Raw genomic sequence first — 12,665 nt, forward strand, 5'->3', positions numbered from 1 at the left:
CTCGGGGTGTAGCGGCGAGGGGGGGGGGGGGGGGGGGGGCGGCGTTGTCTCCCCGGCGAGGCGTCTGTCACCGGGACGCTGAGGAGGAACCGGTGCCCGGTGAGGGAGGGGGTCCCCGCGGCCTCTGAAGGGGCCACACGCACCCCTCGGGGCGCTGAGCCACCCCACGCCTGCCTGTCCCACAGCACCGTTTTGTCTTTACCCCCCTCCAGCGCTCCGCTGTTCCACTGGGGTCTCTGGTTTTCGCTCAATTTCCCCGCAGGGTTGGGAGGAAGAGACCGAAGTCGGCAGGCTCCACCGCGGGGAACCGTCTCCAGCCAGCAGCGGGGGAGAGGAGGGGAGGCCGTTCCCCATGGAGGACTGGGCCCTGCACAGGGAAAGGGATGGACTATTTGGGAAGCCCGGGCACTGGCATCGCTTCGAGCGCTGGCACGTGGACGTCGCTGCTCCGGCGGCGGTGCGGGGCCTGGAAGACGTCGCATTTCCCTGGAACGTCTTACCCCCCTTCAAGCACCTCAAGCGTCTGCCGCCTGGTGAGCTTCCACCAGGAGCTAGACCCTTTCGGTGAGCGTTTCCATCTCTTACCTTTGCATTATCTTTCCTCGTGCACCTGTTTAGAGCTCTGGCTCCTTAGCCATGTCCTCGTAGCCTGACAAAGATGGGCTTTTATGGTGGCAGTTGCTTCCAGTAGTAGATTTGGAGATCTGTGCAGACACCCTACTCCACCTCACGCCTCCTCCCTCCCCAATCCTTTCCTGGGGTGCTTCCTGAATTCTACTCGGGACAAAAGAGCTATTATTTATTTTTATTCCTAAGCCACATCCATCAGAGATGAGTAGTCTCCTCATGTTCTAGCTGCCACACATGCTGTCTCTTTTTGGTTCTTTCTCTGCATGCTTTAGAAAGGAGATGGTGAAGAGTATTCTTATGACAAATGTGTTCTTTGGTAGAACTATCCTGCCATTGAGATTTTGCCAGCTCTATCAAGACTTGCAATGAAAGTACCCGACAAACACCAACTCAACTCTCAACAGGATTTCTGAGGAAGGCGTCTGATGCAGCTGTCCCCGAGCCCTGCAGAGCTGCCTCAGGGAGGTCTGAGGACTATGCCACTGAGGAAGCTCCTCAAATGATAAGTCAAAGAGCAGGTCACTCCACAATCCAAACTGCTTTCCCAGATAACACATACAGGCTGATGCTGAAATTCACCCACAGTGGGAACAATCTTCTGCAGAGGAGGAGTATTTATCTGTATTTATTTATTTACCAGTAACTGGCAGTTCTTTGTTGTCCAAAGGCACATTCACAAACCCCCTTTTCTCTCTACCTCAGCCCATCCCTGAATATCTGGGGTACAGACGGACCAACAACCGAACCACTTGCAGTACACAGGTGGCCAGCGTGCGAGGGAAAGGCTTGTATAAAAACTGCTCTAGATCCTGCTCAGACCGAGCTGTGTCCAGGATGGAGTGTCATTGCTCATGTCCGCGTTTTCTTATTCTAAGCAACCCTCCTTTAGAGCCCACCAGGCACCCTGCCATGCCATCTGCCCGATGAACCAGGCACAAGGAAGCCAGCCTCTGGTTTTCAAGGCAGACAACTCACGAGTGGTTCCGTGGTGACTCCAGGCGACTGGCAGCAGGGCTGCACTGGAGCGGAGTGCTGGGTAGCACAAAGCTGGAAACAGTTTGCCACTGCTATTCTGATTTCTCATTTCTGCGCTATCCCCAGAGCTCCCTTTTCTCCAGTCGATCTGCTGTATGTGGGAGATGCCGTGTGGCTCCCAGGCAGTCTGTAGGATTGAGAAGTGGCCAGCCCTGGATCAGGCCCTTCCCACTGACTGCCATAAAACCTGGAGACCAGCTTGCTTCTTTTGAGATATGTCTGCCATAAAACCTGGAGACCAGCTTGCTTCTTTTGAGATATGTCCGATAAGGTATTGCTCTCAGCAAGTCTACCACACCACATCTAGGTATCAAATAAAGCATAGTTTATTTGGCATAGACTGAAATGAACTGCAACAGAAATTTACGTAGAACAAAGCCTAATTACACAAACTGGAACAAGTGCAGTTAGAGTCTCAGTTACAATCTAATGACTAAACAAGGTAAAAAGTACATTTCAGAAAGTCTCCCAGTCTTGTCCTTTTCATTCAGAGACATAGTGGCTCACTGATGCGTTGTACCTTTCATCTTTTAAAGAGATGTCATCACAATTACAGTTGTATTTTTCAGTTACAATGAATTTGGTTAGGAAATCAAAAGAGACTCATCTACAGTCTGCTCTTCAAATACTGTTTGTACTTCAAAGAGCACTGGGAGCCTGTTTTAAGGCTTTCAAGTTGAATACATGAACCTTGTGCATCAAATAACTAATACTTTGACAGCTGTCAAAAGAGTAATGAGGGGGTGAGCAAGGTTTTGCTTTATAAACTCCAAAACCACACACTAGGCTTTCTCAACCCTGGTTGAAATGTCACAAAAACATACAAAGATACAGACAATACCAGACTAACTTAAACAGTCTAACAAATACAAATTATACTAGTCAGAGTCACTGAGACTGGCCGGTCCAGCTATGAAACATGCAAATCCGTTGTGCTATACTCCACTAAGAGTAACGAGTGAGGTTTTACACTAGGAAACAGTATCTTGCAGATCATGCCAAAAATGCCACTGTCTATAAAACCAGACCAGACAAAGCATTTCAGAATATGCCATTAGAAATGCTTTAACAGCTAAAAAAGGAGGTTTGATTAAATGAGGACTTTCCTAGATTCATCTTTTAGGATTCAGCAAATCACCAGTCGTTCATGTCATTCAAAGAAAAATACTTTCAGTTCATTACTTGTGCATGACAGTGTCATGACCTAACAGTTATTTACTCCAGTTACTCCCCATAAATATTCATATTTTATTTACAGATTTCTCTAGTCTTTTAGAGATCTTCTTTAAGTGTTTTCAAAGATGATGTCAAAATTATGTTTGCAGTGAATGAGGTAAGTTAAGTGAAAGCATTTGCTCTACATCTACACCTGGTGCTTCACTTTGTCTTCATTTTCATTTTCAAGTCTTTGTAGACTAGGAGTTATACCACTCAAGGGTTAATCATCAATCAATCACTGTTAACCTATGGAGAAGTAATTTCAGTACTAGAAACTTGATTTCTTTAAAACACAAAAATTCTATGTCCCACTTTTAATACTGCTGATCCACCTGACCACTTAAAACATTTTCAATACATTGTTTATGGACTGATTTTTATCTGTACACTTACTACTTATTAAACTCTGACACAGTTTCAGAACTGAAAAGGTTGACTTGACTTAAGTATCAAGTCAATAACAAGAATTAGTTTTGAATGACAATGCCAAGTGGATAAAATGCTAAATTCTGTGCAGGTCTATTTTTCCTTCCAGACCTTCAGAACAATATAAAACTCCAGCTGTACCTAGTAACAAAAAGACATTACTGAGTCATCACGTGTGCTGAGTTAATTCCGTCAATGTTAAATTATGAATCACGTAGTCTGATGCCTAAGCAGACAACCCAGTGCCCCATTCCTCAGGTTGCGTGTTAAAGATCAAACCACTCCGGCTCCACTGTGTCAGCAGAGCTGTCAGACAGGCCAAGCCGCTGTAACACACTTACCTTTACTGCTTTATTAAAATGACGTGTGAAGCTTCTGACCTGTCTTTCCTAGGGTAGCAGATCACAGAAATGGAACAGGCAGCAGTATGCTGTAGGGTTTCATTTAAAAATCCCTCAATTCAAATGTTTATGAACTGCTACTGTATCTGCCTATGGACTGTGTTTACTTACATCAAAGCTAGCAGGTTAATGTGAGGTAGTAAAACCAGATGCTATCCTGTAGTCAGTCTATATTTATATTTAATGGTACCTCAAGAATTTTAATTAATGAGGAAGACAAAAGGAACTGATGTGACTCTTTAATAGAGAAACAAAAAGAGAAAGAAAAATGCAGGTGACAAACTTAAAATAGGGAAAGGGAAAAAGTGATCAAAAGCTTTAATATAGAATACTGCTTCTTATCATATTTATTTATACTACACAGCTGGGGAAATAACCATTACCAAACAACTGTCTGACTGACAGCAACTGGATGGCTGTACAAACAAAAAAGCTCATAAGCTCAGTTATCACTATAGGCTCCCCTCTGGAATAGTATAAATAAACTATACGTCATGGGCAGTTGGATACATGATACTTTCATTCATTAAGGATGATGACCAGGTACAATTTCCATTTTACGTCACAAGGCTTATCCCTAATTTATGAAAATAAAGCATATATATTTTGTACATTTTTATATATATATAAATATATATATATATATAAAAAATACACACTGCCGGTCAACTTAACACACATACGCACATGCACACACACACGTATATTGTACACACCCACCCAGTAGTAACGTGTCTGATATCAATATTATATTTTGTGTACACACACCCTACATCTAGTAAATACGAAAATCCCTTTTATGGCAACTCTGCAGGCAGAAAATCAATACAAAATACTTTGTTGTACAAAACTGCATTTTTACAAGATCAACCAACATTGTAACATACCCCTCAATAATGCACTACATCCCTACAAGAAAAAAGAATAATCGAATCTTTATACAATTGTAAAAAAAATCATAAGCTGCTCTGCAACCTTCCTTTGCTAAACGTTAGATACATTACACCATTCTAGCAGCAGATTAATAAATAAGGATTAAATAGTCTATTATACAAAGCCATACCGAATGGCAGATTTAAAACCAAAAAGCTTTGCAGATACTTTCACTTCCTACACAAATCTTTTTTATTAAGAATAAGACTCAGTATAAAACAGGGAAACAGCCAGCACTAGATCTATATCTACAGAATGTAAGGAAAATCCAAGGGAAGTAAAATATTTAACAGTTTATGGCACCTTTACTGCATAACATTTTCTTAAAGGCTCTGTTTCCCTATAACTAACGAGTAAAGGGCTATTTATCTCATAGCTTTTATTAAGCAAACTCGATATAACCAACCACACAGTGGCAAGAGACAGAACCAGCTGTTCCCAGCTGCAAAAATGTACTGATATCCACCCTAAAACAACATCATTTAGGTGTCAAGAAAAGAAACAGTAAGTCAAAGTCCTGCTTGTACTGCATTTCCTAATGCTTCTTTGTTCCTCGTGTGGCAAATTCACTCTGTTATTCGCGTTAGGTTACTGTTGCTTAGTAACTATTTTCATGTCCAGCCAAGATGTAGAGATTGCTGTGTGCAGTCGGATTTTCTGTTGGCCTGCTTTCTAACACTACCACTCTGCAATCAAACACAAACAGAATCCAAAATGGTTAGTGGCAAAATACGAAGCACATGGTAAAACTACCAAGGAAGAACAAACGTCGCTCACAGGTTTCTACAGGTTGGAGGGATATAGGTTCTCCTAAATATCTTGGGTATTTTATTCTTTAAATCAGTTACCTCATTTTCCAGCACCACTTCTGATAAAAACACTAAAGCGAAATATACAAGCAACAGAGGACTAGAAGCAGCTTCTTGAACCAGAACCTGCCCCTCTCAACCACAGGCACATGCAATGCGTTACAAACCTCGTCCAAACTGACATCCTCCACCTTGAAATAAGCTATATCCTCTGCTTCTATTGGGAAGTTACCTCAGAGGCAGACTGTTATGAGGAGATGTAACCCTCCTATCATCTGCAGCCCAAATACGTTTATACCTCCTACATCTTGTGATAAGCATCAGCCACTAACCTAAACTGTTCTCCTGCCTTCTAAATATTTATCAGCTGATGGGTTCATAGAAAACACTCAACCCCATCCCAGCCTTTGTCTTGCTGGATCATGTTCCTGTAGGCTCCTCTGGAAAACCTCTCTCTCTCTGTCTTGGCATGCTGACTGCTTTCTTCTACACATTTGTCCCATGCTGAACCTCAACAATCATCTCAGCAGCTGACATGGTTGGGCGTTTGACCCCCACTCTCCCTTCCAACTGCTTAGCTCCTGCACTTCTCTGCACCAGTTCCTAAGACAATATCCTGTCATTTTTAAGATTAAACTTCTCTCTGCTTTTTGTTTTCTACCTGTGTATCAAACAAGCCAAATGCGCCACTTGAACTCTAAGTTAGGTTTCTCAAAGGGAGCCTGTTTCAGGGTTAGCATTGCACACACTCCCCTCCCATGTCACATTCCTCAAACAGTTTTCAAGTGAAGTCTCACTCTTAACAGCCTCTGTCCCCGATCTTCATTTCTGCAACTCAGTAGTTCTAAAGTGATCCAAGCCAAAAAGGTGCTACCACATCTCATTCACTTGAATGGTAGAAAAGACTCCTGCTCCTTTTGTACAGAGATGAAAAAATACAAAACAAAGGATTTGGCAGTTCACTGAAATCAGAATGGAAGAAAATGGCTTCTCTGCAAAACTGCATGCAAGGACTTCAACCTTACCTCCAACCTCCAAAAGTGCTTTGTACTAAGTTGTTATTCAGATATGCATGTCTTCTATAAAAGTGCAAGATGAACCAGATGAGATGGTGCTTCCCATCCCTCTGTGTGTTTAGGATGCTCCTGTGTTCACCAGCCCAACACAGAAATAAGAGCCGTTTAAAGGTACCAATTCCAGTATGCAAGGAAGATTCACTGTTGGTGGCACAGCACATACCTGGACTAATACAGATGGCACCTGTACCACAGTGGACCTTAGCAAAAGCTCATTTTTGCAATAAAATACCCATTGCTCTGCTGGGGGTAACAGAGAAGAAAATTACCACTGCACTGCCTGTCTGCACAAGAGGGATAACAGACAGAGAAGGCAGAGTATGCATTGTCAGAGGTTGCACTGTGTTTCTATTTTTGAGATCTCAGAGTCAGCAGTAGCAAGGATCCTCAATTCCAGCTGCAGTGATCAAGTACAGCGGGTCCTCGGTGACTCAGGTGCAAAGACAGCTGCTGTTCCTTGTATAGGCTACCCCTCCTCTTCAAAAGAACTATTGCGCTCTCACTCTCTGGACTGGGGATCCAAGAACGTAAGTACACAAAACTATAGATTACTTGCAGAAAGCAAGTCAGAGCCAGGCTTCCCAAAGGCCAAATGACGGAGCAGAAGATCCAGGATTAGAACCGCTTTCTTGATTCACTACTATCTACTTCTACATTTAGCACCCTGGCTGTCTGAGAAACCACAAGTACACATGTCCAAATCTGGAGACTGGGGCAGCTTCTGCTAAGGTTTCAAACCTGGAGAGAGCTGCACCTCTTCCCAGCCTCTGTAGCTGAAAGGAATCATCTGGATGCTATGGGTAATGGGTGAATTTACACCACTGTGCATTAAAACCTGTATGTGATCTAGTTTGCTCTGCTATTTCCATGCCTCAAAGTCCAGAGCAGCGAAGATTACTTTTAAGTAACTAGCTGCCAAGATAATTCACCAGTTCACCAGGAAAATCGAAGCCAGAAGCAGGCTTTTCCAGAATTGCACAGGGCACCCTGCTTACCACAAGCCAAAGGCAGCTCTCATCTCTCCCTGTTGCTTATCTCCTCACACTGTACCTCGATACACTTGTGTTTGTGTTCACACTTCTATCTCTGCAGTGAAAAGTGGGGGATGTCACAGGGGCTCTCAGTAATGATTTTGGATGCAGATGCAATCACTAATTAAATTTTTGGCTATTGCAGGCAGAAACAGTGTTACTGCCTCCCCCAGGACTGCCTACAGATAGATCTGTAGTGGGCTGGAAGCCAGTTCCAGTTGGAAGCTAGAAAACTGGTTTAAATAAAATAAAAGGTTTATGTTTCTTGAAGGTGATTACCTGTCTGATCCCAGTAAGCGGAAAACCCTGGTTTCATCTGATATCTCTTGGGTAACCTGTAGAAAAATGGAGACATTTAGGTCCATTTCAGTGGCAAAATGAAATTTATTGGCCTGAGTTGGAAGGAAAAAAAAAAAAAAAAAAAAAATCAGTCTCTTCAAAAATTCAAATACAATTTAGTGCAAATTACAGGACTGAATGAGATAAATTGATGCTAAGCAAAAAAGAGTTTTAAATTTCCTAAAATATAACTTATTTTAAATAATTTTTGTATGTAGACTGTTATCAGTCTAGTCTTGGTGGCACAGATGGAGTACGTTGATCAAATCTTTGTCAGCAGAGACTGACTAGCTTTCCCTGCATTTTCACAAAGGATGCCATCAAGAAGGACACTGTTCTTTTTGAAAAGAGGGCACTTTTTTTAAAGGGACATTTAAAAAAAAAACCATGTCTTTTTTTTTTTTTTTTTTTTTTTTTTTTTTTTTTTTTTTTTTTTTTAAAGGGGATACTGCCAGTTCAAGCTTTTCATCCAAGAAACCCAAGTGCTGCTTACACCAGATCTGTACTGGCTCTGTGCAGAACCAGTTCAGGAGTCTCTGACTGATATTCCTGGAAACAGAGCTGGCTAAAGCATGTGTGTGAGCTTTAGCAAGAGCAACCTATGCAGGCAAGTCAGAGAAAGCAACCAGCAAGCTGAAGCATGACAACACGGAGCACAAGCATTACCACTAGGGAAGCAGCTAGAGGGACCAAAGGATCAAGTGGTAAATAAGGAACAGAAAGAAATTAAACCTGGAGATACTGGAAGATTACTTACTTCATCTGACTTAAAGCTTTTGCCCTGCATGCCATGTTTCCAGAAGGCCAGCACACTGTCTTGAAGGCACACTGCAAAGGAGAAACACAAAATCAGACCCGAGCATGCCTTATCTAAACCAGAGCAACCTGGGTTTCTCACCAGCAGTGATAATGGGAAGCGTGTGGAGAAAGCACGTGTTGAGACTTGGACTCCTGGTAGAAGAACCAAACTCCAAAATCACTGCAGAAAAACTGGATTGAAATGACTGTTTGGATCTGAGATGCGCGTTACTTTTTAAAGTGCAATTCAAAACATACCACGCAGACATTCCCTGTTTGCCAGGACAAGATAGGCATCTCTGTTTTTTCCTTTTCTCCCTTTCACTTCTATTCTTTAGATCTTTGTTTTCCTAATGATTCTGGAGAAAACACCAGGAAGTGTATAAACATGCTGCCAACCAACACGCTGTGGGTTGCTGGAAATTACAGATCATTTGAGGTATTATATTTACTTCAAAATAGATGTGAGTATGAATAATGGGAGGAGTCTTCCATTCAGGGCCAAAGAGAGAACACAGAGAGCTACCAGCTCTGAATGATTTCATTACCAGACTGCCGAAAATAATGGATGAAGAGCCTGGTGTTCTTTAAGCAGTGTTACAGAAACATATTTTACACTGTGTTTTATTTTCCTAAATCCTACTTGTTTTCCTTTACTATTCCTTTGAGTCACATTTTGTATCTGCTCAGTATTAGCCATGTCCTAAATACACAGAACAAAGGGATTCAGCAGAATCCTAAGAGCAATGTTTGTCACAACAGCCTTAGACTAATCTTCACCTGCTACTCCCCAGTCTACCTGCAATCAGAGAATGAAGAATTGTTTAATACCCTGAATTCCCAGGAGACCACTTGGAGTGTAAAGAACTGCTCACATTATTCAATGTCAGCTGGTAAGTGCAAGACTTCGGGATAAACGCTTCTGTCTATGAACTCCTTCAGAGTTCAAGGAAAAGGCAATGGTTGAGTCACATTATGCATGTGTCAGCAGGAGATATTATATGATACGAGTACAGCAGTTAATTAGAACATGTCAGAGTTTAGGGAAGAATCACAGACTTGATTAAAAATACCTTCCTTCAGGATGGGTCTGACATATCTAAATAGAGACGCTGTATAAAAGAATGTGCACTGTTTTACCAACTGCTGTTAAAATATGAAATGCCTATGTCAAGAATCTTCTAAAGGGAAGATGCCTGAAGAACCCAGAAATGCAAGTTGTACAGAACTGCTAACAAAAGCAAGTTGAGTCTTTACTGATTTTGATTCCAGAAAGAAGTTCAGTTTCTGAGATACAGAATTATTAAACTTATGTTAATTAGATACTTCTGAGAGCTTATTACAGCAGAAATACTTGCTTGACAATTACAATTCAAGTTTTAGAAGCAAGGCTGCTGTCCTCTAGTAGTCTAAAGACAACAGCCTGTCCTCTAAGAATTAGATTCAAATACTATTACCCTGACTTAAAAAATGGATGTGCTATCACTTTAAATAAAATCTTAGCTTTTAGAAGACTAACACAAATTTATGTATTACTAAAACATTTTTTCCCCCCAAAGGTTTTTCTCAGTGCTATGGAAATGACCAGAAACTAGTCAGTCTTTTTTTCAACTAAATCATGATACACCTTACTTATAAAACAGAAACGACATGAGATGGAAACAGGCGCGGATTGGACACACACTATCTGGCAACTGCCTTACTTTCTTAAGCATGTCAGTGGAGACAAAGAGACAGCTCACAATATCCTGGCACATGCAATTTTTAGTGTCAGGCCCCACTGGGTGCACTAGACCAGTCTAGATTATTAAAAGCCTTCAACACTCATCCCTCCAAGTTCTTAAGTCCTTGAGAGACAACAGAGAAACAAATCACTTACCCACTGACTCAATGCAGAAATCAAAGCTCAGCTCGGAGGCCAATTTCTTGCTTGACTTCAATTTCCCTTGTAAATTCACAATTTTCACAAATTCTCAAGAAAAACAGAAAAACAAGTATTAAAAACCACTGCTGAAAAGGATTACTAACAGCTTTGAGTATGAAATACTAATTTAATCTTTCGGGTATAAAGAAATGCCCAAACCTAACATCTACAGTATTTGCCTAAAATGAATCCAAGAGCATCCTTCTCTCAAAATAAATATAGAAAACTTTCTTACATGCTTTGTATGTTTTTAGACTCTACTGACAGCCTTCCTGCAAATAACAAACAGTGCAGAAATGTGAATTCAACATAAAGGTTGGAAATTTAGGCAGATTAAGTCATTGTAAAGTTCCCACTGAGGTATTAACCTCTGATGCATGAGAGTTATGGTTATAATTACTGTGTATGATGGAGTGTTAGCTATTTGTCTTGCTAGCATATGCAACAGGCAAATGTCACTTTTTCTAAGTAGATTTTGAAAATTTGATGGGCAAATATTTGAATTCTGATCTGTAATGCTGCATTACATTTCATTTTGAAAAGAAACAAGAATGGTACACACATGAAGCAGGAAAGTGGAATCACAAGAGTCAAAATGAAAACCCACTTATCTGAACTGTATCTTTTTGGAAATACTACAACACAAATTAGTAACGAAGGGAGAAAAATTAACCTGTGATAGAATTACAATCAACAACTGTGGCAAAACAAGTTTTGCACGAGGTGTAGTAAGTTGCCCGACAGAGACATGTTACTTACTGTCCAGGCAGACTAGGACAGTGTCTCTTTCCAGCTGTGTTACATGAATGGCATCTAACTGCTGATTGCCTTGTGAAAAAGAGAACAGATTATTTTATATCACATCATAAGACTGATCTCAGCCTCCCCTCCCCTCAACCCCTCACCAATTGCTACAGCCTTTTCAGTATGCTACCAGTCTTTTGCAACCTGCAATATTTGGTACTCTTAATTTTTTTTTAAGGCTATATGATCCCAGAACGTTCTGGGAGGAGTACAGGGCCCCAGGACAAACCCATCAGTTCAAAGCAGGTATTTAATATGAAAGCACTACTGTTTATTGGCATAAAATACATTTTATGTTACAGTTCAGCACAGCAAGTCAGCTTCCTTCATGAAGAGGCACAATAATGAACAAAAGGAACCATCAAGGGAATCTTCGCTCCTAAAAAAATGCTCTTTTCCCATAAATCCACATCTGGAAAGATTACTGTGCTGATATTAAACTAGATTTAATAGTTTTTCTAGTTTTTATTAATTAAGTTCTTGGTACAGCTGCTAAAAAGCAGTATTTATATGTAAAGAAGTATATCCAACAAAGCCAGCAGAGAAAGCATCTGCAAGATATCAACTAGCTTTTGAAGATAACCCAAAATCTTCTACTTATTAATAGGCAGCTGAAGATGACAAGTCTCCCCCAAAGGCTGGAGGACAGACAAGAATGTATTTATGTGAGTCTTTACACAGTAAAGAAGGGGAAAGAGGAATAAGACTGATCCCAGGAAAAGTATGCAACCACAAACGAGAACCCAATCAGCACAGTCTGCATTACTACTTAAGGAAATTTATAAAATAAAAGATGTGTCTAGAACTGAAGTCTTTTAAGAAAAATAGTTTATACTGAAGTTGGCAGGTCATCACAAGAAGAACCTGGGATCAGCTTCAATATGCTTTAGGTAGAGAAGCTGCATCATTTTGTCTAGCCTAAAGGGCTTCCAAATGACTTCTGAGGAAGGGATATCCAACAGTTACCAGACAATAAAATGGCCGCAAGACAGACCAACAGTCTTACCTGCACCAATTTCTGTAAACCATGAAGAAGCAGAGTTCAAGTTGATTGTCTCAAACTGAACTACCTGATTTGGTTCAGTACCCTTACTGATAGCTACGCAGACCATCGGGTACTCCTGCTCCGGTATCACTAGCATTTCAAACACATTCAAAGGGCTTGGCAAAGGAAAATCAAAGTGCTGGAAAAAACATAATAAGGCATTTGCAGAGTTTCCTTTTACCTTGGAAATAAGAAG

General features: G+C 41.1%; 1 protein-coding gene across 3 annotated transcripts in view; it reads right to left on the reverse strand.

The window, feature by feature from the left end:
• Positions 1–1,969: 1,969 nt before the first annotated feature.
• MAP4K5 (mitogen-activated protein kinase kinase kinase kinase 5) overlaps positions 1,970–12,665 on the reverse strand; it is a 73,082-nt gene continuing 62,386 nt past the window's right edge. For all 3 annotated transcript variants that reach the window (XM_041121935.1, XM_030041036.2, XM_041121939.1), the window contains 6 exons: positions 12,431–12,608; positions 11,380–11,448; positions 10,576–10,668; positions 8,656–8,726; positions 7,839–7,894; positions 1,970–5,329 (listed from right to left, as the gene is read on the reverse strand). In XM_041121935.1, coding sequence (XP_040977869.1) covers positions 5,242–5,329; positions 7,839–7,894; positions 8,656–8,726; positions 10,576–10,668; positions 11,380–11,448; positions 12,431–12,608 — 555 coding nt within the window. In that variant the 3' untranslated portion in view covers positions 1,970–5,241. The remainder of the gene's footprint in view (positions 5,330–7,838; positions 7,895–8,655; positions 8,727–10,575; positions 10,669–11,379; positions 11,449–12,430; positions 12,609–12,665) is intronic.

This window comes from Aquila chrysaetos, chromosome 2 (genome assembly GCF_900496995.4).
Source record: "Aquila chrysaetos chrysaetos chromosome 2, bAquChr1.4, whole genome shotgun sequence".
Lineage (NCBI taxonomy): Eukaryota > Metazoa > Chordata > Aves > Accipitriformes > Accipitridae > Aquila > Aquila chrysaetos.